This window comes from Montipora capricornis, chromosome 7 (genome assembly GCF_036669925.1).
Source record: "Montipora capricornis isolate CH-2021 chromosome 7, ASM3666992v2, whole genome shotgun sequence".
Lineage (NCBI taxonomy): Eukaryota > Metazoa > Cnidaria > Anthozoa > Scleractinia > Acroporidae > Montipora > Montipora capricornis.
Window position 1 is genome coordinate 6,257,859 of NC_090889.1, and position 21,347 is coordinate 6,279,205.

Below are 21,347 nucleotides of genomic sequence, written 5' to 3' on the forward strand. Positions count from 1 at the left end.
AGGATATTGTTCGGGGAATAAGTGCACACTCGAAGCCATCTTGAACACAACAGTCGATTTATTGACACACCCAATTTTCACAGCACTTGCAATTGTTTGTTCTCATCTGGTATAACAAGCGACAAGAAGATGCCGTAAAAACCTACAAATAAATTGCGAATTACACTCTGAATTAAACAACTGACGGGAAGCGAGTTCTTACTCACCATTTGATGAGAACACTGTCACTACTGTAAGCACAAATCGATTCGCAGTTGGAAGTTTGTCAGGCAAAATCACGATCAGGTTCACAAAACAAAAATCAGCTCCCGCCGCATGCCGGTATATCGTTGGGATTGGCATGGACTAATAAATAGGGAAACTATTGTTGAGGAATAGCCTCAACATCCCGGGGGGCGGGGCTGAACAAAACGGAAAGCTAAACATTCTCTACATTAAAGGTTCTCGAGTTCAAAGGTTCAGAGTTCTCATTGTTCAAGAGTTCACGGTGCTTCTTCAAGGAGGCACAATTTTGTCACGGGACGGACAAGCACTGAGTTCTTCGTCTTGACTTCTGCGGTTCGTACAAATGCGTCTTGGCCAGGAAACACCCTGGTTACACGACCCAACATCCAGAGGCATCGTGGTACACTGTTATCCACAACAAGAACGAGGTCGTTAACAGCTAGATTCCTCTTCTTCAGGAGCCACTTATGGCGATGCTGCAAAGTAGGCACATACTCCAGAAGCCATCGAGACCAAAAACAATCAGCGAGAAACTGCGCGTGTCTCCACTGTTTGCGCGTGTACAGCTCTTCCTTGGTGAGGACACCGGGAGGCACGACCAGGTTTCGTCGCTGTAAAAGGAGATGATTGGGGGTGAGAGCCTCTATATCGTTAGGATCATCGCTGGCGGGACACATAGGACGGCTGCTAAAATAGACATAACTTCAGCGAAGACGATACGCAAGGTTTCCCGCCCAGAAAAAGCACCTCGGTCACCAAGAACACCCTTCATAGCCTTCCTCACGCTTCTAATGAGCCTCTCCCAGACGCCCGACATGTGGCTTGCTGTCGGAGGTTGAAAATGCCACTCGGGAACAGCGCACCTGTACCAATCTGTCTCATATCTGTGCAGTTCTCTCTTGATTGTACCATCATCCAAATCTCGAATTGAATGACTAAGTTCCTTCTCAGCACCCGTAAAATTCGTCCCATTGTCCGACCATATTTTCTTAGGACTCCCACGCACTGAAATGAATCGGCGTAATGCTTGAATAAACGCGTCCGTTTCCAACGAACCAACATCCTCAATATGGATCGCTCTGCTGTTGAAACAGACGAAAATACATCCATACACCTTCACAAGGCTTCGCCCGAGTTTCACATGGAAGGGTCCAAAAAAATCTAAACCCGTGTACGTAAATGGTGGCTGATAGGGTACCAATCTCTCTGCTGGAAGATCTGCCATCACTTGCTGCATAGCAGGCGCATTACGCTTACGGCAACTCACACACTTATTCAACACCTGGCGAACTAGCGATCTAGCTCTCAATATCCAATAACACTGACGTACTGCAGACAACACATGCTCTCGACCAGAATGTCCCAGGATATGATGGCAGTAACGAACTATCAACGTGGACACCGGGTGACTCTTCGGGAGGACCACAGGGTGAGCCGCTTCAAATGCAATGGGTGCACGATGAATTCTTCCGCCAACACGAATGACATCATTAACCAAGATTGGGCTTAGATTGGCTAGCTTGCTATTACTCTTTACTTGTCCACCCCCTTTAAGAGCCACATACTCTTCATGAAAGCATTCTCGCTGGACAACGCGCACAACTTCTCTGCTTGCCGACTGTAGTTCCGAAAGAGTCGGGGTCATTAAAGGTACGGCGTTATGGGTTTCCCTCCGACACCGCTTGATAAAGCGCAGCACCCAAGACATCACTCGCAATAAATGGGGCCAGGATGAAAGACGCTGCAAAAGGAGATCAACTTGCGACGTGTTTGCGCTTAACAGGACGTTTGAGGACTTTCGAAGTTCCTTGTCGTCATCTTGTACTTCTCTCACAGACACTGATGGCCATGTATGTTCTGGTTGCCAGAGGAATTCCGGGCCTGTCCACCACCGACAATCTGATTGGAAATACTCAGCACTGACACCACGTGAGCCTTCATCAGCTGGATTCATAACACCGGGAATGTGATGCCACTGTTCAGGAGAGGTTGTTTCATGAATCTCAGACACACGATTCGCGACAAAGGTTTGAAATCGACGCGTTTCATTCTTGATGTATTGTAAGGATGTCATGGAGTCAGACCAGAAGTACGTTTCATGGACTTGGAAGTCAAGTTCTTTCAGGATTGTCTGGCTCATACGTGCTGCCAACACTGCGGCCTGTAGCTCAAGCCGAGGGATTGTCCACTCCCTTATGGGTGCATTTCGGGTTTTCCCCATAACAAAGGAACAATGGGTCATTTCACGCTCATCAACAAATCTTAAGTAGGACACAGCGGCATAGCCATGCTGGGAGGCATCAGCAAAGGTGTGTAGTTGAACCGTCACCCGTGTTCCAAGAGTCTGGGTCTTGTAACACCTTGGAATCTCGATTGTGATGACGTGCGGTAACTGCTCAAGTCACCTTCGCCACTGCGTGAGGTACGGTTCTGGGATTTCTTGGTCCCATGGGAGCTTCTTTCTCCATTGTTCTTGCAACAGGATCTTGGCTGAGAACACGAAGGGAGAGAGGAACCCCAATGGATCAAACAGAGAACTCACCGTTGAAAGTACTCCCTGCTTGGTAGGCGGCTTACACGTTGCTATGGTTTTGAACTTGAAAGTATCGGATTGCGCATCCCAGTACACACCCAATGCTCGTTCCGTTGGTAGCTGATCCAGATCTAGGTCCAGATTGGGACTTGCTCTCAACTCGGATGGAATTGATTGTAACACTTCACGACTGTTACTCGCAAACTTTGTGAGACGAAAGCCTCCTTCCTTCAATAACTTGACTAGGTCTGATGCGAGATGAATGGCTTGTTCAGGCGTCGGAACCGATTTTAACACATCATCAACATAAAAGTTTCTATGAACTGCCTTGATCACTTCAGGGGAATAGGTCTCTTCATTGTCTTGTGCTGTCAGGTTCAAAGCTTTATTTGCACAACAGGGTGATGACTTGGCCCCAAAGATGTGGACCAGCATCTTGTAATCCTCGGGTGGATTGTCTACACTTCCAGGCCACCACAAGAATCTCAGGGAGTCCGTGTCACGTGGCGTCACATAAGTCTGGTAAAACATACTCTCGATGTCTGCAGAAAAGGCAATCTCGTCTTCTCGAAACCGGACTAACACGCCTGTTAAGTCATTTGTCAGAGTGGGCCCTCGCACAAGTTGCTCATTCAAAGAAGTACCACCAAATCTTGCGGCTGCGTCAAATACCACTCTCACTTTGCCAGGCTTGTTTGGATTCGTTACTGGGTGGTGGGGAAGGTACCAAGTGGTGTCGCTGATGGTGCCTACTTCATCCTTGGTGAGCTTTCTTGCATAACCCTTGGCTACGCAGTCTTCAATCACAGCTCTGTACTTCAGTTCCAGCTCTTGATCACGACCGAAGCGTTTCTGTAAATGCTGCAATCTTGTTTCAGCGAGTACTCGGTTGTAGGGTAGCACAGGATTATCATCCTTCCACAAGAGATCCATCTGGTAATGGCCGGCTCGTTTGCAGACTGAGTCATTGATCCGCTTTAGTGCTCGTTGATCTTCGACCGACATGGGCTTAGTTACATTCTTGGCAGTGCCATACGACTCAACTTTCCAAAACTCTTCCAATTTGTCATTTAGGGAAACATCTTGTCCACTGATAAGATTAATTTGAACACAACCAGAGGCTTGCACAATTGGCGAACCACCAAGAATGCTCCATCCAATACACGACTTAATAGCAACTGGCTCATTACGTTTGCCTCTTCGAACCTCAAGTGGTATGAAAACCTCTTGGAGGTTGGTGCCAATCAACACAGAAATCTTCTTTCTCTCCACATCCGGAAAACACACATGGTGTAAATGTGGCCATTGCGCCACTGACCTTATGACTCTGGTATGCTTTAGAGGAATTGTTAAGTCCTTGACCGCCCAAGCTGATTTCACGTCAATCACGTTTTCATTCTGGCTATCAACCGAACCAATCTTGAAATCTACTTTCATTCCTACTTCTTCAGCATCAACACTGTGCACTGTCGTCAGTGAAAGTTTACTGGGTGATCCCTTTATGTTTAATAACTCCACAAGGGACGGGTCAATCATCGTGATGTCGGAGCTCGAGTCTATTAGACCATAAGTTGTAATTTGACAGCCAGCACAGCTCATCACCTTGACTGGAATGACTTGCAGCAACACCTCACAGTGCCCAACTGACGCTGACGTGGAGCAAGTTGACGTAGTGCCTTGGTCTGGCACCAAGTTCTGGTTGCCAACCTCTTGATGCTGAGAGAGGGCTCCTTGATTCCGCGAGTGTCAGTGAAATGCAGTAACGTGTGATGGGTCTTGCCGCAGCCCTACACCCGGCATCGATTACGAGATCCGCAATTCCTAGCTGTATGTTCTGTCGAGTTAATACAGTTAAAGCAAATCTTTCCTTTCTTCACAAACTCAGCTCTCTCTCGAGGGGACTTGGCTCTAAACGCCTCACAACGGTACAGCCGATGGGGCTCATGGCACATTACGCAGGATTCCTGCTTTGCTGTCATGGTCACATAAGTGGATGCCTTTGTGGTCACTGACTTACTCTTTGACGGCTTGACTCTGGTAAGCGCAGCTTCGTTCAATCCAACACTAAAGAAGGGATGGTTCAAGACATATGCTCTTTCCTTGAGGAAATCCAAAACATCCCTGAAACTTGGCATCAGTTGTCCTTTACGCTCAAGACTCTTCAGATGCTCAGCAAATTTGGCCTGCATCCACCTGGGTAACCGTGTAATGACTTTCTCAAGATTATCTGCGTTCATTTCACTAAGGTATCCCATGAACTCTAAGGTATCGTAGGTAACTTGGGCTGTATCAGCATAGCGTTGTAAACTGTACTTGTCAATGGCTTGTATAGCAGGCCCCTTGGTAAGGGATTCAATACATGCCCTCACTACTTGGAATGGCTGCCCAAATCGATCCTCTAACGTTTTAAGAGCCTTTTACAGACCACCTGGCATTGGCTCATATCTTTGCACTGCAAGTAGGGCTGGTCCCTCTAAAAACTGTAACAGACGAGTCATTTTAACTGAATCATCAAGTGGTCTTGTTTGAATTTGAATCTTTGTCGAAAGGCTGGATACCGCTCAGGAGAACCATCAAATTTCTGAACTTGCACAGGTGGAAAGTCATGTGATACACTCATCCTCTCCAATGAGGACATAATGGCAACAAGGCTTTCATTGCTCACAGAACCCATGACACTTGAAGGGGCTGGGCGAGTGTAAGTGACTGGCTGGGGTACTGGATCGAGGGTTGTGGTTGACACAGCGAGAGGGGTCAACTGTTGCAGCTTAGGTATATTAGGACTTGGAACCTTTTCTGACTGTACATTTACAGCCGGCTCAGTTAACTCCTTGGATGTCACATGTGGGACTCTGAAGCGGATTTTGGCAATGGGAGGAGTAGAGCTTGTTGTCAGGGGATTTTCTGTAGCAGGCGTAGATGTCAAAGGAGGGTTTCCCCTTGGACCCATATCAAGATTGCTACTAGTAGTAGTCACGGATGGTAAAGTAACACTTGGCACTTCCGGGGGTTGGATTTCGATGCCCTTAAAGTTCATGTCATGCTTGTGGGGCCACTTAGCACCTTTGTCGCAACTGGGTAAATCAGAGACCTCCTGTTCTGCTAGAAATGCTTCTAAATTGGCTAATTCCGCTTGATTCTTTGCAGCAGCGACCTCGCTTTCGGCTTCTAATTTGGTTAATTCTTATCTATGTTGTAGTTCCATTTCAGTGCGCTTTATCTCCATCTCAACCCTTTTCACCTCAAGTTCAACTGCCCTTCTACTACTTTCTTCAGCTTGCTGCTGGATTAATGCTGCTTTCACTGCTTGGATCTTAGCCCTTTGAGCTTTAGAACTTGATACACTTAATTTTGATGTTTGACTTGAAAAGGAATGAACGGAATTTGTTGGGGAGATTTCTTTGATACCTTCACATCTTCAGACACCTAAACATTGTAAAAGGAAGCAGCACTAATGGCAAACTGTTCATTTTTACTATTGTAAGCTTGTATTCTTGAGTATTGAACGGCACGGTCGCTCAAAACTTTGGTATTTCTCACACGAATCATCAAGCAAATCAGCGTATTTATCACAACAAACACAGTACTGTTCCCACGCCTTATTTAGTTGGAACTGTTCAGCTCGTACCTTCACAACGTTGCTGAAGTCGTTCAGATTTTCGTCTATTTCATTGCACAATCTTGTTATTGTCGACAAATGTCCTCTGCGAGACCTTTCCAGTTTTTCCAATCGTTCGTAAAGTATTCCTTCCTGAGTCATCACGCAATGCAAAGCGGTATTTCAGCTTTGATCGGCGATTCCACACAATTTTTCACCACGGAGACAACCACAAGTCCCACCAAAAAGCACAGGTAATAAAATCCAAATGGTTTTTACAAAAACTGATGTTCGGGGAATAAGTGCACACTCGAAGCTATCTTGAACACAACAGTCGATTTATTGACACACCCAATTTTCACAGCACTTGCAATTGTTTGTTCTCATCTGGTATAACAAGCGACAAGAAGATGCCGTAAAAACCTACAAATAAATTGCGAATTACACTCTGAATTAAACAACTGACGGGAAGCGAGTTTTTACTCACCATTTGATGAGAACACTGTCACTACTGTAAGCACAAATCGATTTGTCAGGCAAAATCACGATCAGGTTCACAAAACAAAAATCAGCTCCCGCCGCATGCCGGTATATCGTTGGGATTGGCATGGACTAATAAATAGGGAAACTATTGTTGAGGAATAACCTCAACAGATATGTTTTTTTTACATATATCATAAAGATATTTCAATCAAGCAGTGGACTGAAGCCGAAGTTCTGATAACGTCGAAATATTTCTGTTTAAGTGTCTCTATTTTTTTTATTTTCCAAACAGAATCGCGTCAATTAGTGAGAAAAAAGTGAGACAAGATCAGTCCACAGTGGAGAACACTCTTAGCATGAACAGGCAGTCCAAACTGGAAGATGATTTCAAACTCTTCGTGGACGAAGCGAGAGTGGACGCTTGTGACAGGATACAGTCATTCTGTAATTCGAACGAAGAAAGTTTTGTTCGCATTTATTATCCTCGACTAGCTTGTTTAATATTCGAGGTAAGTTTAAAATACGAATTAAGATCAAAATACGGCTACGACGCTGGATTTGCGTGCTGATGATCCAGGCTCACATTCCTCTCTGACCAATAAATGGAGTCCCATGTCAGCGAATCGGGACGCGATCTCAGTCTCAGTTTAAATATTGCCGTGGAAACATAATGCTTCTTCACTTAACTTTATAGGGGAAGTTGCTTTATTTAGAACCTTGTGTTCGTGACCGTATGAGAGAATCGGTGTATAAAGTGTACGTAATATAATTAATTTTACGAAACTACGAAACCCCACCACTTCGTGATCTTTGAACATGAAATTGACCAGGAGAGCAAACAATGTAGGCTACCACTGGCCTTTTCTTTGCATTAAGAAAGCCCTCCCACTTGGACTCTCTCTTTGATATAATCATCATGACGTAACTGGTATAGAAACACAACCCATTTTTAGTACAGAAGGCCACGAAGGATACGATTTGCAATTAAGATACTGATTATTGATTTTTATTAACAGGCAGCTTTTGAGCAAACAAAACAGGCAAAACAGGCTTTTGAAGAGATCTGCAAGGATGTATCTAAAGTTTTGATTCATTCTGCTCCGAGTCTGATCCAGATCTTCTTCTCTTATAAACAGGTAAGGCAGTGAAGTCTACAAGAATCCAAAAACGTCTTCAAACAATTTGTCTTGTCACTCAGACAGATTGTCGAAACTTCACCCCCACTGAATTTGACGCTTTTCGTGTCGACGTTACTTTAGGATAGGATTGGGATCCTACGATACAATAGAGAAAATAGGTCAAATCAGCAAAGGCCTAGCAGCGTTAATTTCGTAAAATTATCACAATAATAAAAAGGGCTAAAAAGAGGAGATGTTTACAACAAAGACGCCACCAAATCATGACTGTGATCCATTGCTATAATTTATGTGAATTTTGCTTTTAATGTGAAATGGGAAAATCCTTTAAGTGAAGTGCGTCACGTCTTCAGTGTATTATCTAAAGGTGTGCAAACGTATTATATTAGGAGCCCCATTTCCTGGAGATCGAGTTCAATGGAGCTTTACAGCATTTTTTGGCCGACTTTGCGAGACTGCTCTGCTTTGCTATGTAGTGTATGTTAACCGATCATGGCAAGATCTGGAACACGGACGTACTGACCGATCCAAGGAATGAATTGCTGAAAGGTTTCTCCAATGCCCTCGTGTGCTGTCCGAGCCAATTCTCCCTTTCCCTCGATTCACTAAGGGCCTTTTGCTCACCTTGGGTCATTTCTCAAGGTTAAAATCTCTACTGAGAGAGGAATCTATGAAGCTGATATGTTGTTTGCAATGTTCAGTTGGGTTACGCCTCATTCACGTCTTTTCAAGGAAAATTGAAAAGGTCCACAGTCTCCATCCAAATAAGTTAGAGAAAGGAAAAAAGGAAAATGTCATTTTAAAAGGCAAAGGAAAGTAAAGGCAAATGCAGAGTAGGTGTTGAGGCCGTATGCGAAACGGAATTTCTGGTCATGAGGCTCTGATCATCGTGGACTTATTATTTGACTCTTTTTTTTTTCTCAATATTCAACCTGAGCTTTATGGAAAAGCCGAGGAACCGTAAGAAATTTAAACTTTTGGCCTATAGTGTACTACTGTTTTATTACTAAACCATTTTAGCTGCCACATTTCGTTCATTTTCAACAGGAAAGGTACTCATCCTATCCCATAACCTTCACTGTAAACACATCAAGGCAGGAGATGCAATATCCAACAGATGTCGTTGATGCTTTTTTGTTGAGCTTGAAGGAATCTGCAATTGCTCATGACATGGCATTCTGTGTAGTGGTGAGTAGAACTATCCCAAGTTCAAGTAAAGAAAAACATCTGAATTAAGTATAATAATCGCTTTCCCTGTATTTACCTTTAAAATAGTTTAAGATGATGTTGAGTTGAAGCTGTGTTTTCATACTAAAAGGGAATGAAATGAGCTTCGGGGTGCGACTCTAATATTAAGACCCAATCCGTCAAAATATAATCCCATGATTAAATTGCTGACAATGTAAGTTGCATCCTGAGACAAGTGCCATCAAACCTTGCATGGTTTTATTCCTGAAATTCAAACAGCACTTCAGTTGAGGAAAGTTTGTATTTAAATTTGTTATTGATGCTAACGTGCTAGGAGACAACTGCTCAACAAAGATGCTAGCATTTCGAGTCAATTTGCGATTCAATTTGTGCAGACTACTGCCTGCCTCTTGACCTTGTAGATTAAGACACTAGGTGGCTCTTTTCGAGCTAGTAGCACCGGTTTCTATCGTAGAAAGGAAAGAAAACCGTAAAGTTTAAATGAATAACAATTTGAATATATTAGAGAGATTTAGCAATGCGTTTATACGTGTTTTTCACGTAGAATTTGAGTAAAGCTTGTGACTTTAGCTTCGCATGACCCACGGCAACTCGGAATAGACTCTGTTAACCTCGAGTATCTAGTTAACGAAAAACAAAATAAAATTTCGGTGTCTTACCTGTAAATTTTGCGAGTTTCGATGAATCTGTTCTGTGAGTCAGAGACTCAACGTGAGTTCATAAAGAAAATTGCGGGGAGGAGTCAATTATGACAGGAGCCCATGATATGAGCGATCTATAACCATGACACCAATTTTTTTCTTTAACCTTTGCTTACCAGAAAATGCTTTTGGGGTTCTTTACTTCCGTAAACAACTTGAAGAAAAACGAGAAGAAATTTACACGTATACGCAAGCGCGCAAATGCCTACTATCACTTAAAAACAGTAAGCGGCAACGGGCAAACACGAAAAACGACGGGAAATTCATGGTAACGTGGTCACTCTTGCCCTTCGCGCTTCACGAAAAAGAAATGCTAAATTTCGCTATGGTAGGTAAGGCGTAAATATCAGCTTCGTCGGAGCTTGGCTTAGCGAAGCTCCGACGAAAGGATCGTAAGAATTGCGAGATCTTAACATGCATCCGATGTCAAGTCCGCTTCCTCTAGAAAAATAACTTTGGTAATGGGATTCTTATTTGAGTATATACTTTTCGCAAAACTCTCTTTAGCAAAAATGAAGGCAATTATTAATTTTTTTTCCCTTTTGTCTCGAGGAACGAGTTTTTTATTTTATTTTTATGATAACTAGCTATCCTATTCATCGATGAACCACATTTACTTACATTATCGCAATACAGTCACTTACATTACGGAATAAGCAGACATTGATGTGTAATTATATGTAGATGTTAACCTGGTCCCTCTCGCAAAATATAGTTTATTCATTGAAACTCGTATTCTAATGATATAGGAAGTTCAAATTTTTAAAAGAAGACGACATTTTTAAATTTATAAGACATGTTTCGATGCTACAAACGTTATCGTTGGTTACAAAGTGTTTGGCAAACGGTTAGAAATATATAACAACGAAGCGAAACATGCATTATTAACTATGATGAAGAGACAAAAAATTGGTAACATATTTGAGTGAGTTACAAAGTGTTTAAAAGAATAAAAACGCTGTTGGAACTTCTAAACAAGACGAAGCATGCATAATTAACTGAGGTCCCTAAAGCGTAAGGTGTCAGATGACATGATGGACTTGTTGATTTAAATTGGGCTTTTTCCAGTTGATGTGCAAAGCTTCCTTAATTTAAGTTTAAGTTGAAATTCAGTGGAGAAAGAATCAAGGATTTCGAAACAATCCGCAGAACAAGATTCACGACAAAGTGCCGAGCTTTGTAAGTGTTGAAAATGTGCGAGGACACGTCAGAAGAGAGATCTTCACGGACGCGTGTAGAAAAATGATGACAATTTTCGCCAATGTAGCAAGCATGAGCATGCACAAGTAAATTGTATACCATACGCGAACGATTTTTCTACGGAAAGAGTCCTTCTCTAAGTTAAACGTAGTAAACACTAAATTGGATGGCAACGGGGAGAGAAAATTTCGCACGCCAGGACAGTGCTGTCTCCCAGATTTTTATACTAATCATCTCTAATGGAGAAAAGATACTTAGCAATAGAAATGTATTTGTGGGAAGACAAATTAAAAGGGAAAACCTCTCACTTCCGCTTGCCATCTGCGTCTCAAAAACTCGCGTGCTTAAGCTCCCTATTAATATTAGGGAGCCTAAGCACGCGCGTTATTGCATTCATGTTTCGCTCTAACGGTTTTCTAAACACTTTGTAACTGACGATGATGTTCGTACATCGAAACATGTCTTATGAATTTAAAAATGTCGTCTTCTTTTTAAAAACACCAATTTACCTTTTGTTCTCTCTATAGAATGTGCAAAACACTGTCTGGCAAAAATGGCGTGCTTGGTTCCAGGAAGACAGATGTTGCAAACTCAAGCCAGATGAGAATATTCTCAGGGATCCTCAAATTCTCTCTTACATTAAAAGATGTCTTCAGCTAACCTGGCGAATGGTTACTCAGGTCCCAGCCATGACACTCGAGTATCAATCAAAGTATCTTAATAATGATCTTCACACTGTTGTACTACATCGAAGCAGTCCCGCCACGTTCAACAATACAGCCTCTGGAAAACAGGAGATTGCTTTTTACATTTGGCCTGGGTTTCGCGATGGACGGGGAACAGTGATTCGACGCGGGGATGTGATCTGCAAGGTGGCAAAATGAGCCAGAATTAAAGCAATTACTTAATAGAGGGTCTTGATAACTGTACTAAATTCTTGGCATTTAACCTTGTTATGTTTTCATTTTCCTCAAGTATAGGACATTTTAAGGTTTGAACTATCAATTTAGTTGATTGAAGAGATTGTTGATTGTGCTCTAAGCCTCGTTCTAACCCAGAATACCAGAATAATAACTTGAAAAGCGAGTGGCTTTTAAGGATCTCAGTTCGGCCTTCAGCTGGATTGCAAAGCTTGGCGCAGTTATGTCAAGAAATCCCTCATCGGCTTTATAGTCATTATCAGCTGTTAATTTAACAAGGGGAGGGATTTAACGACGGTATCACTCGGTAAATCAAAAAGTATTCACAGCTCACAAGCATAGCTGCGTGTGAATGTCATCTTAAGACTGTGTCAAAATAAGCATCGTGTGTGAAGCCTCTTCGTGACCTCTTGTGTTAAATCTACACTCAGAGGTAAACATTTGTGAAAAGGACAATTCAAGTAAACATAGCAAATTAAAGAAACTCAACTTGATGAAAGGGAACAAAATCCAGATGACATATAAAGTGCGCAGCAACTTCATTTGCTTTTGAATGGTGTGCAGTTAAACGCTAAGGGATTTGGGTGAGCGAGGTAAACGGAAATTTGAAATAATAATAATAATAATAATAATAATAATAATAATAACAGCAATAATAATTCTCGCGGCTAATCGCCGTCGCAAATACAGCAACGACGCAGCTCAACAAGGTCGAACCAAAAGCATACAAAGGCTCCTCTGGCAGCCGCTATACGGTCCATGTGTGACCTTGGAGCACAGCTTACAGCCAGCTGGATTCAGCTGTATGTTGGTTTTTTGGTGAGCGGGGAAAACCGGGGAACCCGGAGAAAACCCTGCAATGCAATATGGTCCTTGTACCATTTACCACCTGCATTCAGATTTGAACTTAACTCATTCGAACATGATAGATTTCAAACATGTTTCAAACACGGGGCACCCCATGAAAACTATCCCCAACAAAATGCATAATAATAGGCAAAAACGCTAAAAAACTTTATTTTGAGTTGTCTTTTTTAAATTTTGCTGGGAAGAAAAAAAGGAAGAAGAAAAGTTGAACTTGAGGTAAGCTTCTCGTCAACGAGGTTTCCTCATTCTCCCTCAGCTCACTCAGTTTCTGTTCTCATCTAGCCAGCAAGGATTGAAATGCTAAAAATATTTGAAGTTTCCACGCAAAAAATTAAGAAAATTAATACGTTGCCATCCAGCTGAATATGACGCCGAGTCTGGGAATCGAACCCGGGCCTCATTGCCCTCACCACAGCTCCATCCCTGTACCCTCCTGGGTTAGGCTCGCTACCTTGTCGCGAGCTCTAACTTTCTCAAGCTATGACGCAGATGCATCGCACCTATTCCAAAATTTAAACTGGAAAAACCTTAGTACTCAGCGTGATATCCAAAAAGCCATAATGGTTTCTAAATCTCTTGATGGCCTTTCTCCTGAGTACCTAAGTTCGAAATTTATTGCTTGGTCTCACACTACTTCATACAATTTTCGAGATTCTGCTACAATGGTGCTGTTCTGTGGAATAGTCTTCCTGAAACATTAAGGCAAGCAGAATCTCAACGTAATTTTAACTCTCTGTTACACACTTATTATAATAGCAAGTAAGACACTGCTGTTCGATTCCGTAAACGCTCAGATACCAACACAAGACATCAAATAACTATCTGACTCCAATTAACCCACACAACATAACAATCCAGGTCCTTTTCTTCGATTTAATGATGATGAGCAACAGGAACAACTTTCTACAGATATTTTTCTACTTCTCAACGCACGTGTCTTTACAATCCCATGATTCTTTACGTTTTCAGTTTTAGACCATTACATCACTTAGCAACTATTTCAAGATGGTTGTCACGCTATTCAAAAACAACTGTCACGGAGGTTTCTACGTGTTTGCCTAAACATAGAAAGTATGCAAATCTTAAATGTTCTTAGAACCTAAATCTTTCTGCTTTAAGATTAGATGGAAATCTGCTTTCATGGGTTTAGAAACTTTATCCGTTCATTTGAGAATAGTGTTGGGTGAATATGCTTTTTTTTTTCAACAAATGTGCCACCGAAACTAAATCATTGTTTGAACCTTCTATTAGTCGACTATCTTTGCGGGTACTAAAAATGCGATCCTTTGATTCATCGAGTAAGGCATTAGTATCTACGAGATCGCGTTTTGTCCGTACCTTTGTCCTCTTGGCTTATATATTATATGTACCATGTATTTGTCAGCCCACTGCAGTGGAACTAATTCGAGCCTACTGTTGAGATTTTTTGCTCCAACCTCTTAGAGTAAACTTGGAACTTGGTCAAACTCGAGATGCTGTTTGAGTGCCGGCAAAATCCAACTGAGCTTCGAGCTCAATGCCCGGTCCACTAAACTAAAATACTACATTTATACTAGAGTCTTTCATACGACTTATCATGGCTTCTCTTCATGTTGTTTTCTATACAAGTAGCCCAGTTTATATATTTTTCTTCCTGTGCTGGAAAACGTTAACCCAGCAGCCATGATCAAAGTTGGAAAAAGTCGAAGGTTGTTCGCGCCATGTTTCCACTGGCAATATCCCGCGCTGTAGCTGTTATTTCAGTTCCTCCAAAGTACATGCTTAGTTCAAGTTTCCTGTTTAAGCCCTGCTTGGTGTCTGGGGACTGAACTTCAATTGTTCCAATCCTTGTCACCCCATGCTCTGTTATCATCTCAGCATCAGGATGGTCAGAGGCATAAAAGCCCCATTTCATTTTTGTCTGATCCTTGCGCACAGGGTTAAATGTCTTTTTTACTTTCTGTCCAAGTCTAACAACATCATTTTCTTTAACGAAGCAGCTAAATATATCCTCACACATCTCTTTTCCATCAGCGAGGAACTTTTTCTCTTCTGGATGAACACCCTTGACAAAATGTTCAGTCAGCTCCATAGGTCGTAGTCAAAACTCTCTGAGTAATTTTTGAGGGTTTGTTGCCAAACATCACGGCACCTTGAACAACGGCTATGCTGGGATCGGGAGGGACTATGACTCGACATCTCCTAAGGATGAAAATTATTGAGAACTTACTGAAACTGTCCTTAGCTAGATGTCTTTAATATTCACCTTCACACCTTGAGTTAAGGTGATTCCCTAGTATTGCACTGCGCATCCTGTTCTTCGCATAACACAGCGTAGGCCATGTTTGTATTCAGGCATGGCTAAGAGGCTTTATGGGCAAATTTCACGGCTCAGTTCTGTTTTCTTTGTCTCACAAGTCTCAACGGATATTTCTAAACAAAACAATGTTTAAATATGGAACGTGGCCAAAAACATTTCAAAATGGCGACCTTTCGTGCGGGCCGGAAAGCTCGCTAGAAAGAAGAATGGCCGCTTTCAGAGCACAGCAGTAAAAAGCAAAACAACAAACGTTTTAGACTCTCGCAAAACAAAAAGTCCAGTGATAGCCTTGATGATGCTAAAGAACATTTCAGTCCGACAGTGAAAGTGAAACCGCGCTATCGGGGAGACGTGTTGTCGAGGGGTCGAGCTTGGTTTGCTTTCTGTTTTCGCCTAAACGAGTTGGTGATCTATCTTTTTTTGGCATTACTCATCCTCTTTGTGCTGTAAATTTTTTTTAGAAATTTACGTCAGAAAAAAAAGGTTACAGGAAAAAAAGTATTCGTAGCCATCACTGGTGGACACAAAATTGTCTCCTCAAGATCACGCACCCGAGGAATATTTGTAGTCAGTGCCTCTTGAAGACGTGTGCCTGTGCCATAAAACAAACATTAAAATATTCCTTTTCAGCAATACAATTCACCTGTTTTTTTATTTCAAGAATTAAGTCAAGTTGAGTTGTGCTTCCTGTTCCTGCAAAACGTAGCCTGAACCGATGGAACAAACTTGTCCTTGATAGATGAAGTTGCAATGATTAAATGAGTAATTTGAGCAAGTTATAGCTGGCAAACGAGCTAAGTGACTTATTTTTTTTAATTGCACATTTCGAGTCACCATAATGTAGGGAACAATCGAGAAAAGTTTAAAGAAAATCTTACGACAACTTCTATTACTAAGGAATCACCTTAACCACCCCAACCTGACTTCAGTTCATTTTTTAACCTTAACTTTTAAAAGTTCAATAAATTCCAACATTTCATATATTCTCTATCACACATTCGCCTATTTAACAATTAGACTGCGAATTCGAGTCAAAAGATAGTCAACGAGGCGGGTAGCTCCGAGTTGACTATTAGAACGAGTGGTCTTATTGTTTTAGTAGAAATCCACTCACATGCTACCTTCGAATTTATTCCAAGTTTTATAAATTGTAACAGAAAATTAAAAAAAGCGCGTGTCTAATTTACATAATTTACAAAACACCCGAGACGGAAGGAAAAAAACCTGCGAACACTTGTACAGTTCTTCTTTTTCCATTTCTTCGATGAGAGTAGAAAACGTCTTTTGATTAGCAAACCAGTCTAAGAATATTTGTAAACAGAAGCCTTTACGCAACTTGAATTTACGAAAACATCGATCGTTTATTGTAAATAATTTTGACTTATTATTATTCCCACTTACCATTAAACATCTTTATTCCACACTTTGTTACCACTTTAGTCTTTTCTGGAATAGCATCGTTCATGAGTCTGTCAACCTCTTCTTCAGAAATATTGGTAAAACGATTTGAAGAAGCCGTTATTGTTTTAGTTTAGTTTTTTTTTAGTTTTAGTTTTTTTTTTTTTTAAACGCTGGCTTTTTGCTACTCACTATCTATCACTCAACAGATGGTGAGTAGCGAGCCAATCAGATTACGGGATTCATGATAGCATGTGAGTGGATTTCTACTAATGCGAACTTGCAAGTGATCAGCTCCCAGATGGCTTGAGAGCTCAGTTGGTAGAGCAAGTGCAGCATAATCGAGGAGGATTGCAAAACATAGCATTTTTAAATGTATTTTGGTATTTAAACGGTAGATATAGGCATATTTTTATGCCCTAAATTGTTTTCATCTGTTCGGATTTCCTAGCTGAAGGTCTTGTGATCCGAAAATTATACGGATCAAAACTTACCTTTTCAAAAATTTCAGCCAGAAAAAAGGCTCCCGAAAATTCTAGGCGACCTTTTATGGTAAAAATCCGTTAGAAATGGGCAATTATACCATTTTTTAGATCTTCGAAAATCCTAGGACAGGCAGGCAAGCAAGAAATTTTACAACAAATGTTCCGAAGATTCTAGATCTCAAATCGTCTTCCGAACAGATATTTTCCGAAAATTGACGTTGGGTGCCCCTGAAACTTCACAAAAGAAACTGCAATAGCGTGACACAACACCTATAAATTCACTTTCAAACGGCCGTTATTTTGATCACTTGAAAATGAGGTCAGGATGAGTTCAAAACATGGTATCCTATCACCTATCTTTGAAAACGTACCAGCCAAAGTAAATATTAAATTTTACCAAACTCAAAATGCGTTTGCACCAATACTTGACGGCCTGACACTACGCAATGAGTCGTAAATGCTTGAGTAATTAAGCGTACCTGGAAAACTCTTTTTTAATTTCTTTTTGAAGGAGAAGACAATCTGCGAATCCCCCAACCAAGAGCATCACTTGGACCTTCGAAAGTTGAGGTTTACTAAGAACTCTCAGATGATCTTTCATGGCTTCAAGCACTGGTTCAAAAAGGCTCATCATTGCCGTCGGACTCAAGCAGAGGTACTCTTCGTTGAGTATCCTGACATCACCTGAATCATACCGCTTTAACTCTTTACTGCGAGAGTCATTTATATATGAAAGGAAGCTGCGAGGCAAGCGGATTCTGGAATCTTTCCCTTCAAGTGAACGTGCCGTTCTTTTCTTCATTTCAAAGTCATCCATAATCTTTAGCCAGTCAGATGGGAAATGCTGGCGATAATCGTAAAGCTTTTGATCGCCAAACATCTCATCCAACAGAGTTTGAAACTGATAATTCACTTTCATACCACCATATGGCCCTCCAGTTACTTTATAGCTTTCTTTGATGGAGCCGTCATCCAGATTCTCGTGTACTGTTACATCGAGTGTGCCACCTGACACGGAAAGAAACTGAAATTGATTCATCAATCAATCAATCAAGTTCTCCTAATGACCGCTCATATAAATATTCGTAGCCTTGGAAATCAAGTTGCGAGGCAACAAGATATTCGTCTTGCGATCATAATCGATTCAACAGTGGCTGCTAATACCACCATAAAGATGATATAGGTAATTGTACCTTCTCATAATATGATGGATACTATACTTAATCTTATTCTGGCTATACCTATAGCATTACTATAATTATGGTGTCTTCTCATCTCGCATCACTCGGGCAACAACGAGTTTATGCTCAGTTAATGGGCTAAGATTTTCAGTCCTTTACAGAATTAAAATTAGGCAATACTATCAATAATAGTAGCCGTTGTGGGGCTTGGGCCAAAAAAATACTGTTTGACAAACTTGAACGCATTCATTTCGCAGCCGTCAGGATCATCTAAACTGGAGTACGCAAAGGGAACTAGTTTTGAGTCTCAGGGGACTTATTTATTTTCAAATATTACTAGGTTTTTGTTTTGTCTAATAACTCAGAGCGTCAAAGTTCATTACAGTTGAGAGAGAAACTCAGAAAGTTGCAAGGGAACTGTGAAAAAAAATCCAGGCTCGACAACAGCAGGGCTCGAAGCCATGATACACTTATGTCCAGGACTGACCATAATTAGATGCACACGCAAATTTGACATCCAACAAGAGGTGTCCCTTTATGTCTAAGCATTTGCTGCTACCTACTAAGGACGTAAAAGTAAAGGTTAGTGTTATTTTTAGCTTAGGGTAAGCCTCACTTGAGTAGCAGCATTTGGGGGAGCACTTTGTGACATTAACGGGCCATTTTCAGGTTACTGATCACATGGTACAAAAACCGCCATACTGGAACGCAAATTGCGCACTGGGACATCTAAAATAAAACCATTTAATCTAAATATTCTTTGTTTTAGATGCCCCAGTGGGTATATGTGCGTTCCAGTATGGCGGTTTTTGTACCATGCGACACTACCCTACAAAGGGCCCATTGTCTGTATTCCGTTGAAGTTGGGGAGAACAGTATTTAGAGTCAATCCTGGACATATCTATTGCAATTACAGTGGAAAGCCCCACCATCTAAGCTATCAAGCCAACTGGGAGCTGGCCAGTAGCGAGCTCCTATTACAAAATTTCGTAAGAGGCGAATTAATGATAGTAAGATAATACCGGGGTCTTTTCAGGCTTCCGTTGCAAAGGCATTATTACCCTGAAATTCGAAGATCATTCTCGCTTTGGGTCGTCAAAGTCCGAAGTTCAGTAGCCCAAGTTGCTTCACTTATTGTATATAATCACGTCCAATCAGAATTTCACCATCAGTTATATTACGCAATGTAGGACGATGCCCACTCCACTTAAAGATTTGTTTGTCAAACGCGGGTCTAATCGCGACTAAGGCACAAACTGTGTTTTAAAGCACTTGGACCAAGGTCAGATTTTGCGAAGAATTCTATTCCATACTTCGGAATTACCTCTTTACGCCATTTTAAAGAGATCTAATAAGAAAATAGGCTTAAAAGTTCATAAAGAGTCAGCGATTACTGTATTTTTGCTCGACTGCGATAATTGAGATGGACAGTTTAAAGAGAAAACGCAGCGCGTGGGCAAGATACGCTATTTTGAGACCAGTACGGGCTACTTCCTTTTCTGCGCCACAATCCTTTTCATGCTTTCTTCTTCGAAAGACATATTGATATACATAACAACTCTGAGTTATGCTTCATAAAAGGAATATTCGAAAATTAATAGCAATTTACATGTACTTCGATGCTCTGAAGAATGCCATTAAATTAACAGGAAGGAAAACAAGCAAGGATAATTATTTTAGTACCCACCGCCAATGTCCACAACCATGTACTGTGATTTCCCCTCCAATGTGGTTTGCTTATCCGATAAAGGCTCAGCCAAATTCCTCTCTGTACAGAATACGGCCGCAGCTTCAGGCTCCAAGGCGATCATTAACTGCTTTGGATTTTCCCGTGATCCAATGCCAGCCTGTTACAAGAATACTGGCTGTTTTAAAAAAGATTTAAACTGAAAAAAATACCAGCAAATTTGAAAATCTCTCACTTCGTAGAGGTACCTTGCATTGCGACAGAAAAGGAACCAAAAAATGTAATTATATATTCGTACCACAATAAATGGAAAATATCTCTATATCCAACTTGCATGCCAATCATAGCACTAGTTGGTCCCCCCAGTTGTCTTCTGATAGTGTGATGAAAAGCAGAGACCTTTTCGTTGTTTTTGATTCCAAAAATGATCGAATTAAAAATTGAATCACCATTTAAGAATAGCTAGCCTGCTCAAAGGCTCTCCGTGCGTCGAATGGCGTGCTGTCAACAGCTAGGGAATTGGGATTTTTCCCACTCGTTCCAATTCTCTAGCTGTGGACCGCGCGACATTCCTATGCGCAGGCTAAGGAATGGTATGATCATATGACATGGAGATTAACCAGCCCCAACACCTCCCCCCGACATAAACCACTAAAAAACGCCCAGTCTAAGACAAACTCCTTTTATTTACTAATCATAACGACGGGGCTTACTTTATCCTGAAACTAACCGCCGAAGGCACACGGCAGATAACGAATTGTAATTTCTCTTAAGGGTCTCGGTTCTTTTGCCCACCTCATAAGCTGCTTCTCTCATAAATTGCTTTGCTTTTGGCGTCCATATTGCAGGTACTGTTAAAACCCACTGGATATCCTCCATTTTGTAGCCTTCATCCTTTGTCTCCATTCTGATCATTTGCAAAGCTTCTTCTTTAAGGAACTTGATGGCGTGGGCGAACACTGTTTTGGCTTTGAGGCGTTTTCCATTCGCCGCGCGTATCATGGTGTCCAAACACAAGCTCTACTTTTATTAATAAGGACAAACTTTAGAACAAAAGAAAGGATACCATGCACGTTTCATAAAATTTACCTTGTTAATTCCACTAACGCGTTCCTATATATCTTTGACGAAACCGAATACTACGTATTTTCCAAAATGATAGAAGGTATATTCTTCAAGGTTATCTACCGGATGATTCACTATCCATCTTTTATAGTACAACTTAAGATTGTGAAAATGGTTTTGTCCTACCATACCCTAAATCTTAACAGTTACCTTTGAACACACCAAGCGAAATGTGTTTTCAGGTCTACTGACTGAACCTGCGTTGAGCTAGATGAAATTATCAAATAGAAACTTGATTCGAATTTCAGTCTTTAAACGACTGGAGCCTAGCAAAGTCTGTAACGAACATATGACAGTGAA

General features: G+C 41.3%; 1 protein-coding gene and 1 pseudogene across 1 annotated transcript in view; one reads left to right on the plus strand and one right to left on the minus strand.

Moving 5' to 3' along the window:
• Positions 1-12,547, plus strand: part of LOC138058059 (putative golgin subfamily A member 6-like protein 3) — a 42,519-nt gene extending 29,972 nt beyond the window's left edge. Inside the window, exons 14-17 of the mRNA XM_068903955.1 lie at positions 7,132-7,348; positions 7,856-7,975; positions 9,023-9,163; positions 11,613-12,547. Coding sequence (XP_068760056.1) covers positions 7,132-7,348; positions 7,856-7,975; positions 9,023-9,163; positions 11,613-11,969 — 835 coding nt within the window. The 3' untranslated portion in view covers positions 11,970-12,547. The remainder of the gene's footprint in view (positions 1-7,131; positions 7,349-7,855; positions 7,976-9,022; positions 9,164-11,612) is intronic.
• A 1,852-nt stretch (positions 12,548-14,399) lies between these two features.
• LOC138058058 (heat shock 70 kDa protein 12A-like) overlaps positions 14,400-21,347 on the minus strand; it is a 10,155-nt pseudogene continuing 3,207 nt past the window's right edge.